The sequence below is a fragment of the Salvelinus fontinalis genome, chromosome 6 (genome assembly GCF_029448725.1).
Source record: "Salvelinus fontinalis isolate EN_2023a chromosome 6, ASM2944872v1, whole genome shotgun sequence".
Classification (NCBI taxonomy): Eukaryota; Metazoa; Chordata; class Actinopteri; order Salmoniformes; family Salmonidae; genus Salvelinus; species Salvelinus fontinalis.
This window is the reverse complement of record NC_074670.1, coordinates 56,304,569-56,320,277: the sequence shown is the minus strand read 5'-3', so window position 1 is coordinate 56,320,277 and position 15,709 is coordinate 56,304,569. Positions and strand designations below refer to the sequence as shown.

Sequence of the window (15,709 nt, the reverse complement as noted above, 5' to 3'; positions counted from 1 at the left end):
AACAATGGATATATAGCATTTTGCAAAAAAACACATACAATCTATGAATAAAAAATCTGAGAACAGTCATATTTTACACACACACATGAAGGTACCCATAAGCAATTATAAAAAATTGTTGAATATAACGTTTTGGAAATAAAGTTTTCATTTCCAGGTACAAACCAAGTGTGATGGAGTGAGAGGGTGGGTGTGTGAAGGCCGGTATATTCCTGCTTGGGAGAGAGGGTGGGTGTGTGAAGGCCGGTATATTCCTGCTTGGGAGAGAGGGTGGGTGTGTGAAGGCCGGTATATTCCTGCTTGGGAGAGAGGGTGGGTGTGTGAAGGCCGGTATATTCCTGCTTGGGAGAGAGGGTGGGTGTGTGAAGGCCGGTATATTCCTGCTTGGGAGAGAGGGTGGCCCGGAAGGGTAAGAGCCTAATTACACACACCTGAATATAATCAGCTTGGAGGTTAGGTGGTGGCTGTTTCAACCTGGCTTTGGCCAGATCTGTTTTTTTTGTCTGGAGCAGCAAGAGCTGACATGCAGGGCCCTCCAATACTGGGAGGGAAATCGAACCCAACTGGACAGGAACCTACCGGATGTTACTTGGCCATAGACCTGGCCCCAGTAAGGGCAAGTCTGTTGGATCTCTGTTCTCTTTTGTTGGATACGCCGGTAAACATCTTAGCTGTCCAGTAGCAGAGAGGGACCGGAAGACCCATGTAGAAAGGCTTAAAGTGGAGCTAGGTTTTGGTTTGGTTTTATTGTTACCCAGCGCTGTGGGGCATTCTCTTGTTTCTTTCCCTGGAGAAAGGTTCATTTTGGTCTTCTCTTGTGTTGCTTCACAGTCTCGTCAGTTGTTGGCCAGCCCCCCCCCCCCCCCAGACCGCTACACAAGGTTAACAATTACCTTTGCCATTAACATTCACAGAGGTGAATTGGCCATCTGGTAATTCTGGCAAATGAATGCCAGATGGGCTGGACCATTTTTTTGGTTGTTGACACAAACAAACCAAAATATATATTCTATATAAAAATAAAACAATGAAAAAAGGTGACAGCCTTTGAGATAAACATTTTTTTTTGTTCTTTCACAATGTCTCTATTATACTAATCCAGTGGTTCCCAACCTTTTTTGGTTACTGTACCACCAACTAAATTTTGCTCTGCCAGAAATACCCTATAGTACCCCCTCGTGCATTTTACCAGTAGGCCTATGGTCTCTTAACTACCCCCTGTGGATAGGCCAAGTACCCCCAGGGGTCCTAGTACCCTGGTTGGGAACCACTGTACTATAATGAGCCTTTAGCTGATCAGTGGGCAACGGTCGGCCCCCCTGCCAAGATGGGCCAGCTGAGCTGAGGTCATGCAAACTCAAATACAGAATCAGTGAAGAGACCTGCTGAGCCTTTGTCATCGGAAGGGGTGCCTGTAAACGTTGAAAGAGCACATTCTACATTGTCACCTCACTCAAAACTTCCTTTTTTGGGAGGCTAAAACCATGATTTGATCAAACAGTATAGTGCATTATCCTCAGGATTCCTGTAATGAAAGTGTCTGCCCTGCCCCTGTGCCTTCGCCTCCTCCCCCACCCATGCATTTGAAAGAAAAATGTGTTCCGATCACGTAACATTTCAAAATGCAATTACAGGAAAAACACAGCTTTGGAAGCTTCGCCGCCTTGTCCCTGTCGAAGAAAGGAGGGCCTCAGCTTTCTGTAGGTATAATTTGCATTTCTCAGTATTCAACTCAATAGCAACTATTTTACAACCAAGATATTTTATTTTGCTTTGAGACACAGTATGTCCCGGTCCGCCCCTGAACATTCATCAAAATACTCCAAACTCAGTCCATATGTCTTACTTGACTGCTGACAATTAACAAGCTTTCATAAATAACCCATATTCAGTGTTCCATAGTGTTAATCATCATTGTACTTGAACCATCATCAAGTCGTTGTAGACTGTGAGATACACAATTCTGTCTTACCTTCCAAAACACTATTGGCTGTGATGAGTACGACCCCCGGCTCCTTCTCAGTCTTCATCTCACCGTCAAGGTTGTTGTTTTGCCGTTTTGTCAGTCCCTTCAGAGTCAGAGGTTGCTGGACACAGACCAGAAATGCTATGTGAAGCTATGAGACGGTGTGACAGAGACTCGTGAGGCTTTGTGGGATGTGTAGCATGAGTGGTTATTGTCACAAAGCCAGCCAGGCCCCACAGGTAGAGAGGACAAGGGCCAATCAATGAATAACATTTCACAGTCTTCTTAACCAATCACAGTGGAGTTGGTCACTTATCCTTGAGGTAAGAAGGGGGGGGGGGCACCTTTGATATTTAAATGTGGATGGCAGATTGAACGAAGGACCTTCCACTTACCAATGGACTATCTCACTGTTTTACTAAATGTTCTGCAATGGACCACCTTGGTTGTGGCTGCAGGACCAACTGCTGCAATGGCACTTAGCAGCCTGTGATGTAACAACTCCTAAATTCCATCAAAGACACGCTTTAAGGGGTGGGGTGTGCAGCCATATACATTGAGCAAAAAGTAACACCTTCAATGGCTAAGATGGCGCCAACAGATGGCGCCTCGCCTCGAGCTGCTAAAAAACATTCTATTTTTTTCTAGTGCTTTTCTCAAATGTTCTTACTCAGTTTGTTTTGTGCATTACTTCATACACCTGGGCAGAAATATTTGAATATGAATCGCTGGGTACTCACGGAATAATGGTCACAGTTGTAAATATGTATATACACTGCTCAAAAAAATAAAGGGAACACTTAAACAACACAATGTAACTCCAAGTCAATCACACTTCTGTGAAATCAAACTTTCCACTTAGGAAGCAACACTGATTGACAATAAATTGCACATGCTGTTGTGCAAATGGAATAGACAAAAGGTGGAAATTATAGGCAATTAGTAAGACACCCCCCCAAAAAGGAATGGTTCTGCAGGTGGTGACCACAGACCACTTCTCAGTTCCTATGCTTCCTGGCTGATGTTTTGGTCACTTTTGAATGCTGGCGGTGCTTTCACTCTAGTGGTAGCATGAGACGGAGTCTACAACCCACACCAGTGGCTCAGGTAGTGCAGTTCATCCAGGATGGCACATCAATGCGAGCTGTGGCAAAAAGGTGTGTTGTGTCTGTCAGTGTAGTGTCCAGAGCATGGAGGCGCTACCAGGAGACAGGCCAGTACATCAGGAGACGTGGAGGAGGCCGTAGGAGGGCAACAACCCAGCAGCAGGACCGCTACCTCCGCCTTTGTGCAAGGAGGTGCACTGCCAGAGCCCTGCAAAATGACCTCCAGCAGGCCACAAATGTGCAGTTCCCTTTATTTTTTTGAGCAGTGTATTATAATTATTGTTATTATTATATATATATTTTTGTTGTTGTTTCATTCACACCTCCACTCTTGGAGCTTGGATCTTAAGTATTTCACTGTACACTGCAACTACATCGGCGACCCTGTGCGTGTGACTAAATAAAAATCTAATCTAATGCTTTCAACAAATTTATGTTGCCACCCATGGAGTTTATCTCCCACACGTGGAACATTTTTCAGATAAAACTACAGCTCTGTCAGCCAAAAATACAGTACTTTCAAATTTACCACAATTGAAGGAAACAAACAAATGTGTTAGCATGAACCCAGGTCACCTCTAACCTCCCCAAAATCTCACACCTTTCCCAGAGCCCCCCCTTGGCTCCCTTCTGCAGCCCCAGACCCTCAGCCCACCCCTACCCCTGGAGGGTAGCGCTCGTGGAAAGTTGTGCCATTGGTCTCTATCAGCTGCTTTGTAGTATTTTTAGGTCTGTCATCCCCTCGCCGTGGAAACCCTACACATCCCAGCCCTGAGGAGAGACACACAGAGTATAAAACAGACACAGGTTCGGGAGGTGAGATCTGCCAAGACATAGATGGAGAGAACACAGACAGACAGACAGACAGATTTACTATTGCTGACAAAGCATCAACACCAGGTAGGAATACTTTATCTTTATTGGGATCCCCATTAGCTGACACCATGAGGACAGCTAATCTTCCTGGGGTCCATAAACACAACAAAAATACATTACTCTCTTACCAATCCCTTTTTTAGGATTTATTGAGATCATCACTTGAATATGAGGCATGGCATGTGTGTTTACTTCTGGGCATTATTACGATTAATTTGCAATATCTGTATAGTTCAGTTTGAGGTTGTCATGAAACTCTGCAAGCTGCTGCGATAAGACAAAGGGCTCAATTGTTGCGCTGAAGATCTACTTTATAGTGCGATTGACTAAGGCAATGAAACTGCATTCACGGTAAACGCTGCATATGTCGGCTCAATCGGAAATTACCAATACATTTTCATGTTGATCTTCCAGGATACCTCGGCGATACGGATTGAATCCAGCCCTAACATAGACTAACATAAGACTTACTGTACAGACTGCTGCTACTGTATATGATTAACAGAGCACACTAAGACAACATCGTCTGCACATAGCACAAATAATCTGCAACTCACATATTGCTGTCACATTTTCAGAAACAGACAGAGAAAAACTTGTATTTTACCTTAATTAACATGTCAAGTGCAATAGCATGGTCTCTCTTCATAATGACTTCTTCTGTCATTTATTTGATGCGTTTACAGAAGTATATGTGTGTGTATAAAGGGCATAGGAGTACAGATGTATGGAGGAAGTAGATATCATAAAGCTACTATTTACCCACACTATCAATAGCAACCATCTGCTTTCAGGTATCATTTGATGCCTATATTTTTTCTCCAGCAGCGTTGCCTTGAGTTAGCCTAGAGTGTGAACCTTCTTTTTTACACCATTGTCTTTTTTGAAGATACCAAGTTTCAGTCTGAATTTAGAATTATTTGCCCTTCACTTCACAGTGCATAGGTGCAGATTCAAATAACTTTCACTCTTATTGCAGTGTTATTATTTACACATCTGTGTCCCAGGATCAGTTTTAATTGGTTTAATATTGCCTCTTTAATTAACAGTTATTTTTCTCTCTCAGTTTTCTGCTCCGATATAACCAAAACTGGAAACGATGGGCAATGTTCTTCACATGAGGTCTGTAGAGGTCCCTTTCCCAAAGAGATCCCTCAACCTCCGCAGCGTCCATTGCCCCCTCCCTACCAACAATCACCAACAGCACTACTGCTACAACAGCAACAACAGCAACAACACTAAAGTGACCGAGGAGGAGTCCTACCCTCAGGCCACACAGAAGGCCTCAGGTCAGGAGGTCAAAACTGGGGAAAGTGGTGAAAAGAAAGCCTCCAAACCCCAAGATGGCCACTCTAAAGACACCTCAAAAACAACGTCAGACGACGAAAAAGGTCCGTCGGTTGTCCAGCAAGAGTGGAAGCTGGAGGTTCTGTCACTAAATAACAGCAATATCATGAAAAGCCACAAAACTGTAGTGTCAACCGTAGCAACCAAAACGACAGTGGCAACTGTTGCCGGTGCGGCCCAGTCCAAGACTAGTTCTGTGTTTCAGAAATGGGCTGCCATGGAGTTGGAGGTCCAGAGACCCATGACCAAGCGACAGCTGTCAGATGAGTGCGCTGCCTACTCCCTCAGGGTGGTGAAGAAGAGTACAGTGAGAAGGGAGGAGGGGGCCGTACAGAGGGATGTGGAAGGACGAGCCCCGGGGAAGCCCAAACTCCATCCAAGTCAAAGGCAGAGCTCCAGTACAGTGAAGAGTGGAAGCGTCTCAAAAAAAAAGCTCAAAATGGAACTCTTTGCCACCACAGAAGTATTCAGCAGGGTGGATAACCATGCCATCAATACTGGAAAAGTCTGTTTCTAATACTGTATTATTTTTGTGTGTGCATGTAGAATACTACTGTGTGTGTATGTGTCTATGCGTATATTTGTGTATCTCAGCGTGCGTATGTACATTGTATATGCCTTCTACTGCCTCAGAAACCCGGATCCGGGAGCACCCCCCACCCCCCACACACTGTTTAGCATAGCTAGCATAGCTTCACAAGTAGATAGTAGCATCTAAATATCATTAAATCACAAGTCCAAGACACCAGATGAAAGATACAGATCTTGTGAATAAAGCCACCATTTCCGATTTTTAAAATGTTTTACAGGGAAGACACAATATGTAAAGATGTACATCTATTACCTAAAAACACATTAGCATAATCCACCATCTTTTATTTGTCCACCAACACCAGTAGCCATCACCAATTCGGCTAAACTAAGATATTTATAGCCCCTAACCAACAAAAAAACTCATTAGATGACAGTCTGATAACATATTTATGGTATGGGATAGGTTTTGTTAGAAAAAAGTGCATATTTCAGGTAGATGGCATAGTTTACAATTGCACCCACCGTCACAAATGGACTAGAAAAACTACTTAGAGCAACGTGTTTACCTAACTACTAATCATCAAACATTTCGTAAAAATACACAGCATACACTAATCGAAAGACACAGATCCTGTGAATACAGACAATATTTCAGATTTTCTAAGTGTCTTACAGCGAAAACACAATAAATCGTTATATTAGCGTAGCACATAGCACATAGCAGCCCAGCATTGATTCTAGCCAAAGTGAGCGATAAAAGTCAACATCGCCAAAAGATATTAATTTTTTCACTAACCTTCTCAGAATTCTTCCGATGACACTCCTGTAACATCATTTTACAATATACATATACAGTTTGTTCGAAAAGGTGCATATTTAGCCATACAAAACCGTGGTTACACAATGAAAATAGTAGCAAAACAAGCCTGAAAATGTCGGTCGCCATCTTTCAGAGTGATCTGGTTTAATTAATAGCTAATCATATACTTGACTAAAAAATACAGGGTTTACAGGAATCGAAAGACAAATTAGTTCTTAATGCAACCGCTGATTTACATTTTTAAAATTATCCTTACTTTTCAATACAGGGTTCGCCAAGTGAAGCTATACCAAACAAAATGGCGAAATATGCGTTTAAAATATTTCGACAGAAACACGATTTATCATATTAAATATTGCTTACTTTGAGCTGTTCTTCCATCAGATTCTTGGGCAATGTATCCTTTCTATGTTATAAACGTCTTTTGGTCGATAGATGTCCTCTGTCCTTCGAAATGTCCACCACCAACGACCGACACCCCAAAACGTGTCCAAAGTTTCAGAGTGCACAACAAATAAATTCCTCAAAATCGCACTAAACGGATATAAATTGCTATAAAACGGTTCAAATTAACTACATTATGATGTTTTTAACACCTAAAACGAGTAAAAACATGACCGGAGAAATATTGCTGGTTAGAAAACGATTTGGAACGAGGCAGGTCCGATGCCCTTCACGCTTCAGGCGCACGACGAGAAAGGGCGGTCTCTATACATTTTGGTCTTTTATAATGGCTGAGAATATCCCATCGATTCCATTGAAAGCGTGATGACGTACAGACACCCAGAGGAAGACGTAGGCAGTGTCGGTTTCTTCATAGCATTCACTGTCGCCTTAAAAACAGACCCCAGATCAGAGGTAAAAAAATTTGAAATCTGAACCCTGTCATGAAAAGTGCTGTAGAAATTGTTCTGTACAACTCAGAGACAAAATTTCAACTTCTATAGAAACTAGAAGGTGTTTTCTATCCAATAATAACAATAATATGCATATTGTACGATCAAGAATTTAGCACGAGGCAGTTTAATTTGGAGACACAAATATGCTAATGCGGAACAGCACCCCCTATAGTTCCAAGAGGATATGCTTTTGTATATTTGTGCACTTAAATGCTTGAGTGAGTGTCTGTGAGTGTGCGTGTGTGTGCATTTAAGTTTATTTTTCTCCATAAATCCTGTTTGTTTTGCAGTTGCAAAGTCAAAAGATTTTCTCAGTTCCGACCATCACCCAGACCATCACAGAAGGAGCGCAGAATGAGCTGGAGAAACTGAGAGCCATCTGGATCTGGCTCTGCCACAACATCGGTCAGTAACGCACACACACACACACACACACACACACACACACACACACACACACACACACACACACACACACACACACACACACACACACACACACACACACACACACACACACACACTTTTAACAGCCGTATACTCCTACACACCTTCTCAATTATCCAACCCACGGCTTACTCACGAGAGCGCAGCGACACTGCAGCAACCTGCCAACAACATAACACCACTTAGAACACTGTGCATCAGAGAGCTTTACTCTAGAACCCCATACTATAAGGTAAGATAAGGTAAGGTTGGTCTCATTAGGCTCTTTACCATACTAGATTTACATCCCAAACTTTCCATCCCTACACAGCTGTCCTAACAATGCTACCCTAAGGTCTTTCCACTGCGTATATACAGGGATCAGCTGTTGGTGGATGGGACCTTGCGGTTCAACCTAACGAGGACAGACGTTCATTAAAATAGACATTCATTCATCTCACTCTGGGTCCACTGGAAATGTTAATGAAATAGCCGCACAGTTTCAGTCTGACGTGATAAGTGGCCTCGTTATCTAATTAAATGGGCAAGCAGTCCCGTGGTTATAGTGGGGGATTAAATCCTTATAATTCAATTTAAGTTACACTGTGTCTTTTTTCATATGTCCCAATGTTAGACATGGAGTCTTTCCAGGGAAGTTGATTGCAGAATACCTTGATCGTGGCATTTTGAGTTATGCAAGATAGTGGCATAATTCTTGACATATTCTTCCTTAAATGTTATTGGGTGGGCGGTTCTTTTTGCAGAGTACGACGTGAGTGGCTACCTTGGCCTGACGGACAAGCTGTGCACCCCAGAAAGGGTCGTTGAGACGGGTCGTGGAGTGTGCTGTGGGTACTCCAGCGTCTGCATGCAGATGTGCCAGTAAGACAGCATTTGGTCCAATGAAAAATAATTTGTAAAAATAAAATAAAAACATCAAACACATTGACAATTGAGTGGTCTAAAACTGCATGCCATTGCCAGTAATAAACACATCAGGCTTACATGTTTCCTGCTTTGTTGCAGGGAAGCAGGAATCGAATGTCAAGAGGTGTCTGGCCATGGCAAAGGTATTGGGTACAGGCAAGGCCAGAGCTACCAAAACACCAAATCCCTCCACATGTGGAACGCAGTGAAACTGGGAGGTCACTGGTATCTACTGGACGCATGTTGGGGAGCAGGGAGAGTAGACATGGACAACAAAGCCTTTATTAAGAGGTGAATATGAGTTCCAAGTAAAGCAATTGGTCTACATGATTGGTAACAGTGCTAGCACAGAGTTAAGTACATACTATACTGTTGAGCACAACATATATTATGTTGACAAGCTGCCAACAGATGCAATTGAATCACTAAGAATAGCAAAGAACTAGTGTCTGATTAGCTATTCTAAAATAAACCCTGTGGGTTATTCGTGCATGGAATGTTAAGAACCGTGTTACTTGATAATGATGAAAACAAGTAATGATGATTGTCACTCATTACAAAGGCTATTTTTGTAATGGACCAATTCTAACAAGGTGGTCCATACATACAACAGTACTAGTGCCAAATAAGACTGGAATTATCTCACTACAATCATATAAAAATAGAATTCCAAAAGGGTTCTTTGGCTGTCCCTATTTGATAACACTTTTTGGTTCCAGATAGAACCCTTTTGGTTTCCTCCTCTGTGGAAAGGGCTCTACATGGAACCTAAAAGAGTTCTACCTGGAACCAAAAAGGGTTATTCAAGGGGTTCCGCTATGGGAACAGCCAAAAACCCCTTTTAGGTTCTAGATACCATCTTTTTATCAAAGAGTGTACTTATGGATTTTTTTTTTTTTTATTCTGAAAACTACTGCAACATCTCTCAAACGTTGTCACTTTCGATTAGCATTAGCATTAGCTTTTCTGCTATTAAGCCATTCTCCTTGTCGTCCAGGTACGATGACTTCTACTTCCTGACAGATCCTGAGGACTTCATCAACTCCCACTGTCCAGATGAGCAAGAGTGGCAGCTTCTGGACGATCCAATCCCACTGGAGGAGTTTGAGAAGAGGGTTCTAAAGACCTCGGAGTTCTACAGACTGGGTCTGACCCTCCTCCATCCCAAACACTTCCTGCTGGTCACAGGTCAGTCCTGCATCCATATTAAACCAAAATGGCGGCACAGTCCATAAAAACCTGGAGACTAGTGCTCAAGGTTGAATTATACAACATAAATGGTAGGCTAACACGTTGTTGAAAGTGGACACTGTTCACAGCAGTTATTCACAGTTAGTCATAAAGTAGTTGTAGATTAATATGTCACTGAAGAGTTACCATTGAAGAGGTACCATCATTCAGGCCTATACTGTACAACATGTTGATTTTGCTAATTGCTGTTTCTGTTTCTGTACAGAAAATGGTGAGGCCTCGGTGTCAATGAAATTCACCAAGCCTGTCGACTTCACCTACCAGATCTCTCAGCGGAGCGGCTGTAAACCCAAAGCGGTCAACAGCTCATCTGGCCTGCTCACTGTGACCCGGGAGAGCATGAGGTTACGACTGCTGCCCCCTACAGGTGGCACGTATGACGTCATAATCTTTGCCCGGTCAGGCAACAACTCAGGGACGTTCAGCTGGGTCTGCTCTCTCCTGGTGGAGTGTCCAGAACAGGAACTAACTGAAGAACTCCCTGAGAACCCCTTCTTGTCCTGGGGTCTGCAGCGGAGCGCAGAGAGCCTGGGGGTGAAGAAGTGCAGCAACGGGGCAGAGGCTGCGGTGTCGGAGACTGGCTCCTTCGAGCTAGTCCTGCACACCTCCAGACCACTCATGATGCTGTGTGAACTGACCCAGAAAGACCTTGACCCGTCCATAGCCAAGAGGTGTCTGGCAACTCAAATCCAATCTGACCGCCTCACCTGTAACGTCCTCTGTCCCTATCTAGGTTACTATCGGTTGTCTGTGTTTGTTCGGAACTACGAGCGGCCCCAAGACGGCTTCCAGAATGGAGGCAACTTCCTCTTGCACTGCACAGGAGGCGCTATCAACCTCAATGAGCTCTTTCCCCCTGCCCTTAGCACTGCTTGTGGGCCTGGCATCCGGACGCAAGACGCTGGCCTCTCCAAGTTCAGCCACACGAGTGCGCTGGTGAGCACCCAGCAAGGCAAATGCAACATTACCTTCCAAAACCAACAAGACCTGGAGCTCCACGCTGTGCTGTTCAAGGAACAACGCAAGAGACTGGGGCACCCACTCTGCCGGCACGTCTTCTTCACTTACAACAGCAGCAAAGTGACCATCAGCGTGGCCCTACCCGAGGCCGGAGTCTACAAGCTGGGCCTTTACGCCAAAATCTCCACTGACCAGGACTTCAGTCTGCTATGTGACTTTGTGCTGCGCAACAGCTCAGGGAGCAGCTGGCCTCCGTTCCCCTGCACCTACACAGCCTGGCAGAGGGGCAGCGTGCTGTTCGAGCCCCGCGGTGGTCTCCTGGAGCCCCTGTCCTGGGTGCTCTTCAGGGTCAGGGTGCCTGGGGCCCAGAGGGTGAGCGTGGTGGGAGAGCAGCTGATGGAGCTGCAGCTCAGTAAGAGCCGTGTGTGGGAGGGAGAGGTGTTCACCGGGGCCAGCATGTCCCAGCTCAAACTGGCAGCCAGCGGGGGTGGAGGGGGCTCCACTGACATGGCCATTATCATGTCCTTCGACGTGCTGAGCCAGCAGAACGAAATATAAAGCGATAAGCAGGTGGGCGGGGAGGCGAGGGATTAATAAGAGACTGTATAAACAGGTATTTTACCATAGCCTTCTTGAAGCACAGTAAAGTACGGATGGGTTAGGCTCAAGGAATAAGGTGCTCCATCAGAAATACCTTGGTTTGACAGAGGTACTGAATGCCATAAATGTGAAGTTTTTTGTAGCTTTCGTTGCAGGTTCCGATTTGTTTATTTGTTTAGTTCAGAAGAAAATTATATCTGACTATGCCTCAAAGTTTCCTTGCAAGGTGCTGTATGAAACACAAATTCCTTCTTCCTATGTATAAATAATTATTAGTATGGACTTTGCTGCTCTGTATAAAAATGCATTTAGCATCATTACCATTTGTCAGAATCCTACTAAATTAGTAGTAACATGAATTGCTGAATGCTTTATGAGCTATGCAATGATGGATGAAACAATTTTTATACTTACAGTACCAGTCAAAAGTTTGGACACACTCAAGGGTTTTGGGTTGAGGTCGGGGGATTGTGGAGGTCAAGTCTTCACTATTATTCTACAATGTAGAAAATATTAAAAATGATAGTTATTTTATCCCGTGCAATACTGTGATCCTATATTGTCTGTTACACGTTATTGACTTGTGTTTTTACGGCTAAAGAAGGTGCTGGTGGTTAGACTTATTGTAATCAAGTTTTCAAAAGGTTCTGTTCTCTTGAAGGTTAATAAAACCCTTTTAGATCACAAATCATTGTTGTTTCCTTTTTTATTCAAGTCTTTTTTTGTCTAGATGGGTGTTTATCTCTATATTAGACTCCCGTTGGATAGGATTTTTTCCATTATTGACAGCTTATATGAGGGTGAAATCAGTGTCTGAAGCCCTTTACACCTTTAGCTTGTACTTGGCCTCTAGCACAGAAACTCATTTCATTATGAACACTATGTATTGATACTGTATGTCTAAGTAATGCGACACTATCTTATGTACCGTCTTCTATATAAGCTGTTATGAAATCTGAAGACTTATGAACCCTGGCTCTGTGTACATTGTCACCATCTCACCATCTACTTATTTGTGGTTTTATTTTACATTTGGCCTGCGGATCTCACCTTCTTTACTGTTGTGTCAGTTGCTATGTCAACAGCGAGCTCAGCATATTTTCCATTAGTCAGCCTGCCTGCTAGACAATGTCACGGCCTGGCTAAAGCCAGACAGTCTTTTAGATGTGTAGGATCTTAATTTGAGCCATTTTGCTATACCAGGAAAATAATCCTGCAGGAAATGTGAATTATTATGTGGATTATAATACATTTAGATTTTTGTAGGGGTTGATATTTCAATGTGGAAATTAAAAACTTTTTTGAACCTCTTATACACTACACGTTTTAAACGTTTAAAGTTCTACTGCAACAGGGTGATCAAATTAAGATCCTACACTTGTAGGCACGGATCATGTTTATCCCTGTTCGCACCATTCCCTGTACCTGCTCCTTGCTCACGCAAATCAAAGACCATTTTTCCCCTCTTGCACTTCGCTTCACACCTTCAATATTTATACACCAAAGAGAATGACAAACATTTGTTCAGCCAGTCTGTAGTTGTGAACATTGCTTGGCAACATCAAAGGTAGAGGCTAAGGCAAAGAGTATGAGACTGCATGTTTGAGACCTAGCAAGACACTGATCTCCATGAAATTGCTGTGGTACACAAGCAAACCATTCATGTCTAAGGGTGGTCTAGAGTCAGAGCCGCACAGTCTATTGTGATACACATCCAAGACTCGATAACAGACAATTACAGGAGCAACATGTAATACACTGCTCAAAAAAATAAAGGGAACACTTAAACAACACAATGTAACTCCAAGTCAATCACACTTCTGTGAAATCAAACTGTCCACTTAGGAAGCAACACATTGACAATAAATTTCACATACTGTTGTGCAAATGGAATAGACAAAAGGTGGAAATTATAGGCAATTAGTAAGACACCCCCAATAAAGGAATGGTTCTACAGGTGGTGACCACAGACCACTTCTCAGTTCCTATGCTTCCTGGCTGATGTTTTGGTCACTTTTGAATGCTGGCGGTGCTTTCACTCTAGTGGTAGCATGAGACGGAGTCTACAACCCACACAAGTGGCTCAGGTAGTGCAGTTCATCCAGGATGGCACATCAATGCGAGCTGTGGCAAAAAGGTTTGCTGTGTCTGTCAGCGTAGTGTCCAGAGCATGGAGGCGCTACCAGGAGAAAGGCCAGTACATCAGGAGACGTGGAGGAGGCCGTAGGAGGGCAACAACCCAGCAGCAGGACCGCTACCTCCGCCTTTGTGCAAGGAGGTGCACTGCCAGAGCCCTGCAGAATGACCTCCAGCAGGCCACTTGTTTTGTGCGTTTCAAGAATAAAAAGATGTGGAACCCATATCACGCTGCGCCTTGGTCCGAATGTTATTTCAACGATTGTGACAAAGGCAGTCAGTGCATCTTTTCCAAACGAAGTTGGACACATTAGCCGATGTTGTTAGCAACGGTCATCAAAATTGTTAAAATGTTTTTAAAACAATTCTAATAAATGTAAAAGTTGAACAAAGGATGAAGATACTTTTTATTTATGAATTCATTAACATAAAGGGGTGTAACAGGGCTGCAACCACAAAAACTTCCCCTGGCTAGGCCTACCTGCACCAGAGAGGAAAATGCGAAGCGAGAGGGATAACTGGGCCCAAAATCTGTCTTCTCCTGCAGGTGGCATTTTTTGATGTTGTTTTTTTCGCTTACCAAGCAAGGAATTTTTGTATGGAGGTCAATGAGAATGTCTGTTTATATCCAGCTGCCAAAGAGAAGTAGAACATTTGAAAGTGGTCAGAAATGTCAATGTAAAGTATACCTGTACTAGCCACATTGTTCAAAGAATCTGTAAAAAATATTATCAATAAGGGTAGACCAATAAGAAAGTTCCAAACCTCTCTGCCAGTAATAGCTGGTTTTCCGTTTTCCACTCCCCACTCAGACCACTCCCAGAATGTGCTAGCGGGGTTCTTGCTTGGGAGATTGCTCTTTGCTAAGAAGCTATTTTGGTTTATTTTTTACCATCGTAACGTCATAACGTCGCAATGTTAAAAGGGAAAAAACAACAGGCACAAGCACAAGCACCCCTAAAACACAGGAAATAGATGGCTGAAAAAGACAGATCCTCAAATGGGTGGGGCAGTGCTACTTAAAGACTGACCTGCCAATGCCAGCTAGCTACATTTTTTATACTGGAGGGAAATTTGGTGGAAAGATTCATTATAGCCCAAACATGTAAATTAGATTGAACCCCATGGACATCAATAATGTCAGTGAAATGTTGTTCAGTTTTGGAACCAAGCGCAAGCTAGCTAAGTTACCTAACTAATGCCCATTCAGCTCTAGCTAACAGCCACAGCTAATTGACTAGTATTTACCTCCCTCCTGATGTAATAGTGAACTGATTAAACAAGTAAACATATATATATGATCGATAGAATAAAATGCATCTGATGAGACTTCAATCAAACTCTCCCCACTGCAAGGAAAACCTGTCCTTGTAACGGCTGTCGAAGTCGTTCTCCTCCTCAGACGAGGAGGAGCATGGATCGGACCAGCACGCAGCGAGGTATGTAGACATAATGAATTTAATTATAATAACGAATACGAAAATAGAAGACAAACTACAAAACAACAAACGACGTCAACAGACCTGAACATGCAAACTAACATAAAACGAAGAACGCACGAACAGACTAAACATAACAAAACAGTACCGTGTGGTGCACAAACACAGACACAGCAACAATCACCCACAAACAAACAGTGAGAACAGCCTACCTTAATATGGTTCTCAATCAGAGGAAACGTCAAACACCTGCCTCTAATTGAGAACCATATCAGGCAACACATTTAACCCAACATAGAAACACATAACATAGAATGCCCACCCCAACTCACGCCCTGACCAACTAAACACATACAAAAACAACAGAAAACAGGTCAGGAACGTGTCTGATTAGTTTTAATACATCCACCTCAATCAGCCGT

The 15,709-nt window shown here is 43.3% G+C and overlaps 1 protein-coding gene across 1 annotated transcript; it reads left to right on the top strand.

Moving 5' to 3' along the window:
* The first annotated feature begins 3,699 nt into the window (after nucleotides 1-3,699).
* Nucleotides 3,700-12,374, top strand: ky (kyphoscoliosis peptidase). The gene is made up of 7 exons (XM_055927207.1): nucleotides 3,700-3,972; nucleotides 5,015-5,800; nucleotides 7,839-7,953; nucleotides 8,739-8,856; nucleotides 9,001-9,192; nucleotides 9,899-10,089; nucleotides 10,358-12,374. The coding sequence occupies exons 2-7, from the start codon at nucleotides 5,048-5,050 to the stop codon at nucleotides 11,668-11,670; spliced, it is 2,682 nt and encodes an 893-aa protein (XP_055783182.1). The 5' UTR covers nucleotides 3,700-3,972; nucleotides 5,015-5,047; the 3' UTR covers nucleotides 11,671-12,374.
* Nucleotides 12,375-15,709: the final 3,335 nt, after the last annotated feature.

Bases quoted from the DNA above. Each gene is read 5' to 3' on its own strand.
- ky (XM_055927207.1), top strand. From the start codon at position 5,048: ATGGGCAATGTTCTTCACATGAGGTCTGTAGAGGTCCCTTTCCCAAAG. The intron at 5,801-7,838 runs GTCTGTTTCTAA...TTTGTTTTGCAG, and splicing joins ATGCCATCAATACTGGAAAA to TTGCAAAGTCAAAAGATTTT. The intron at 8,857-9,000 runs GTAAGACAGCAT...GCTTTGTTGCAG, and splicing joins GTCTGCATGCAGATGTGCCA to GGAAGCAGGAATCGAATGTC.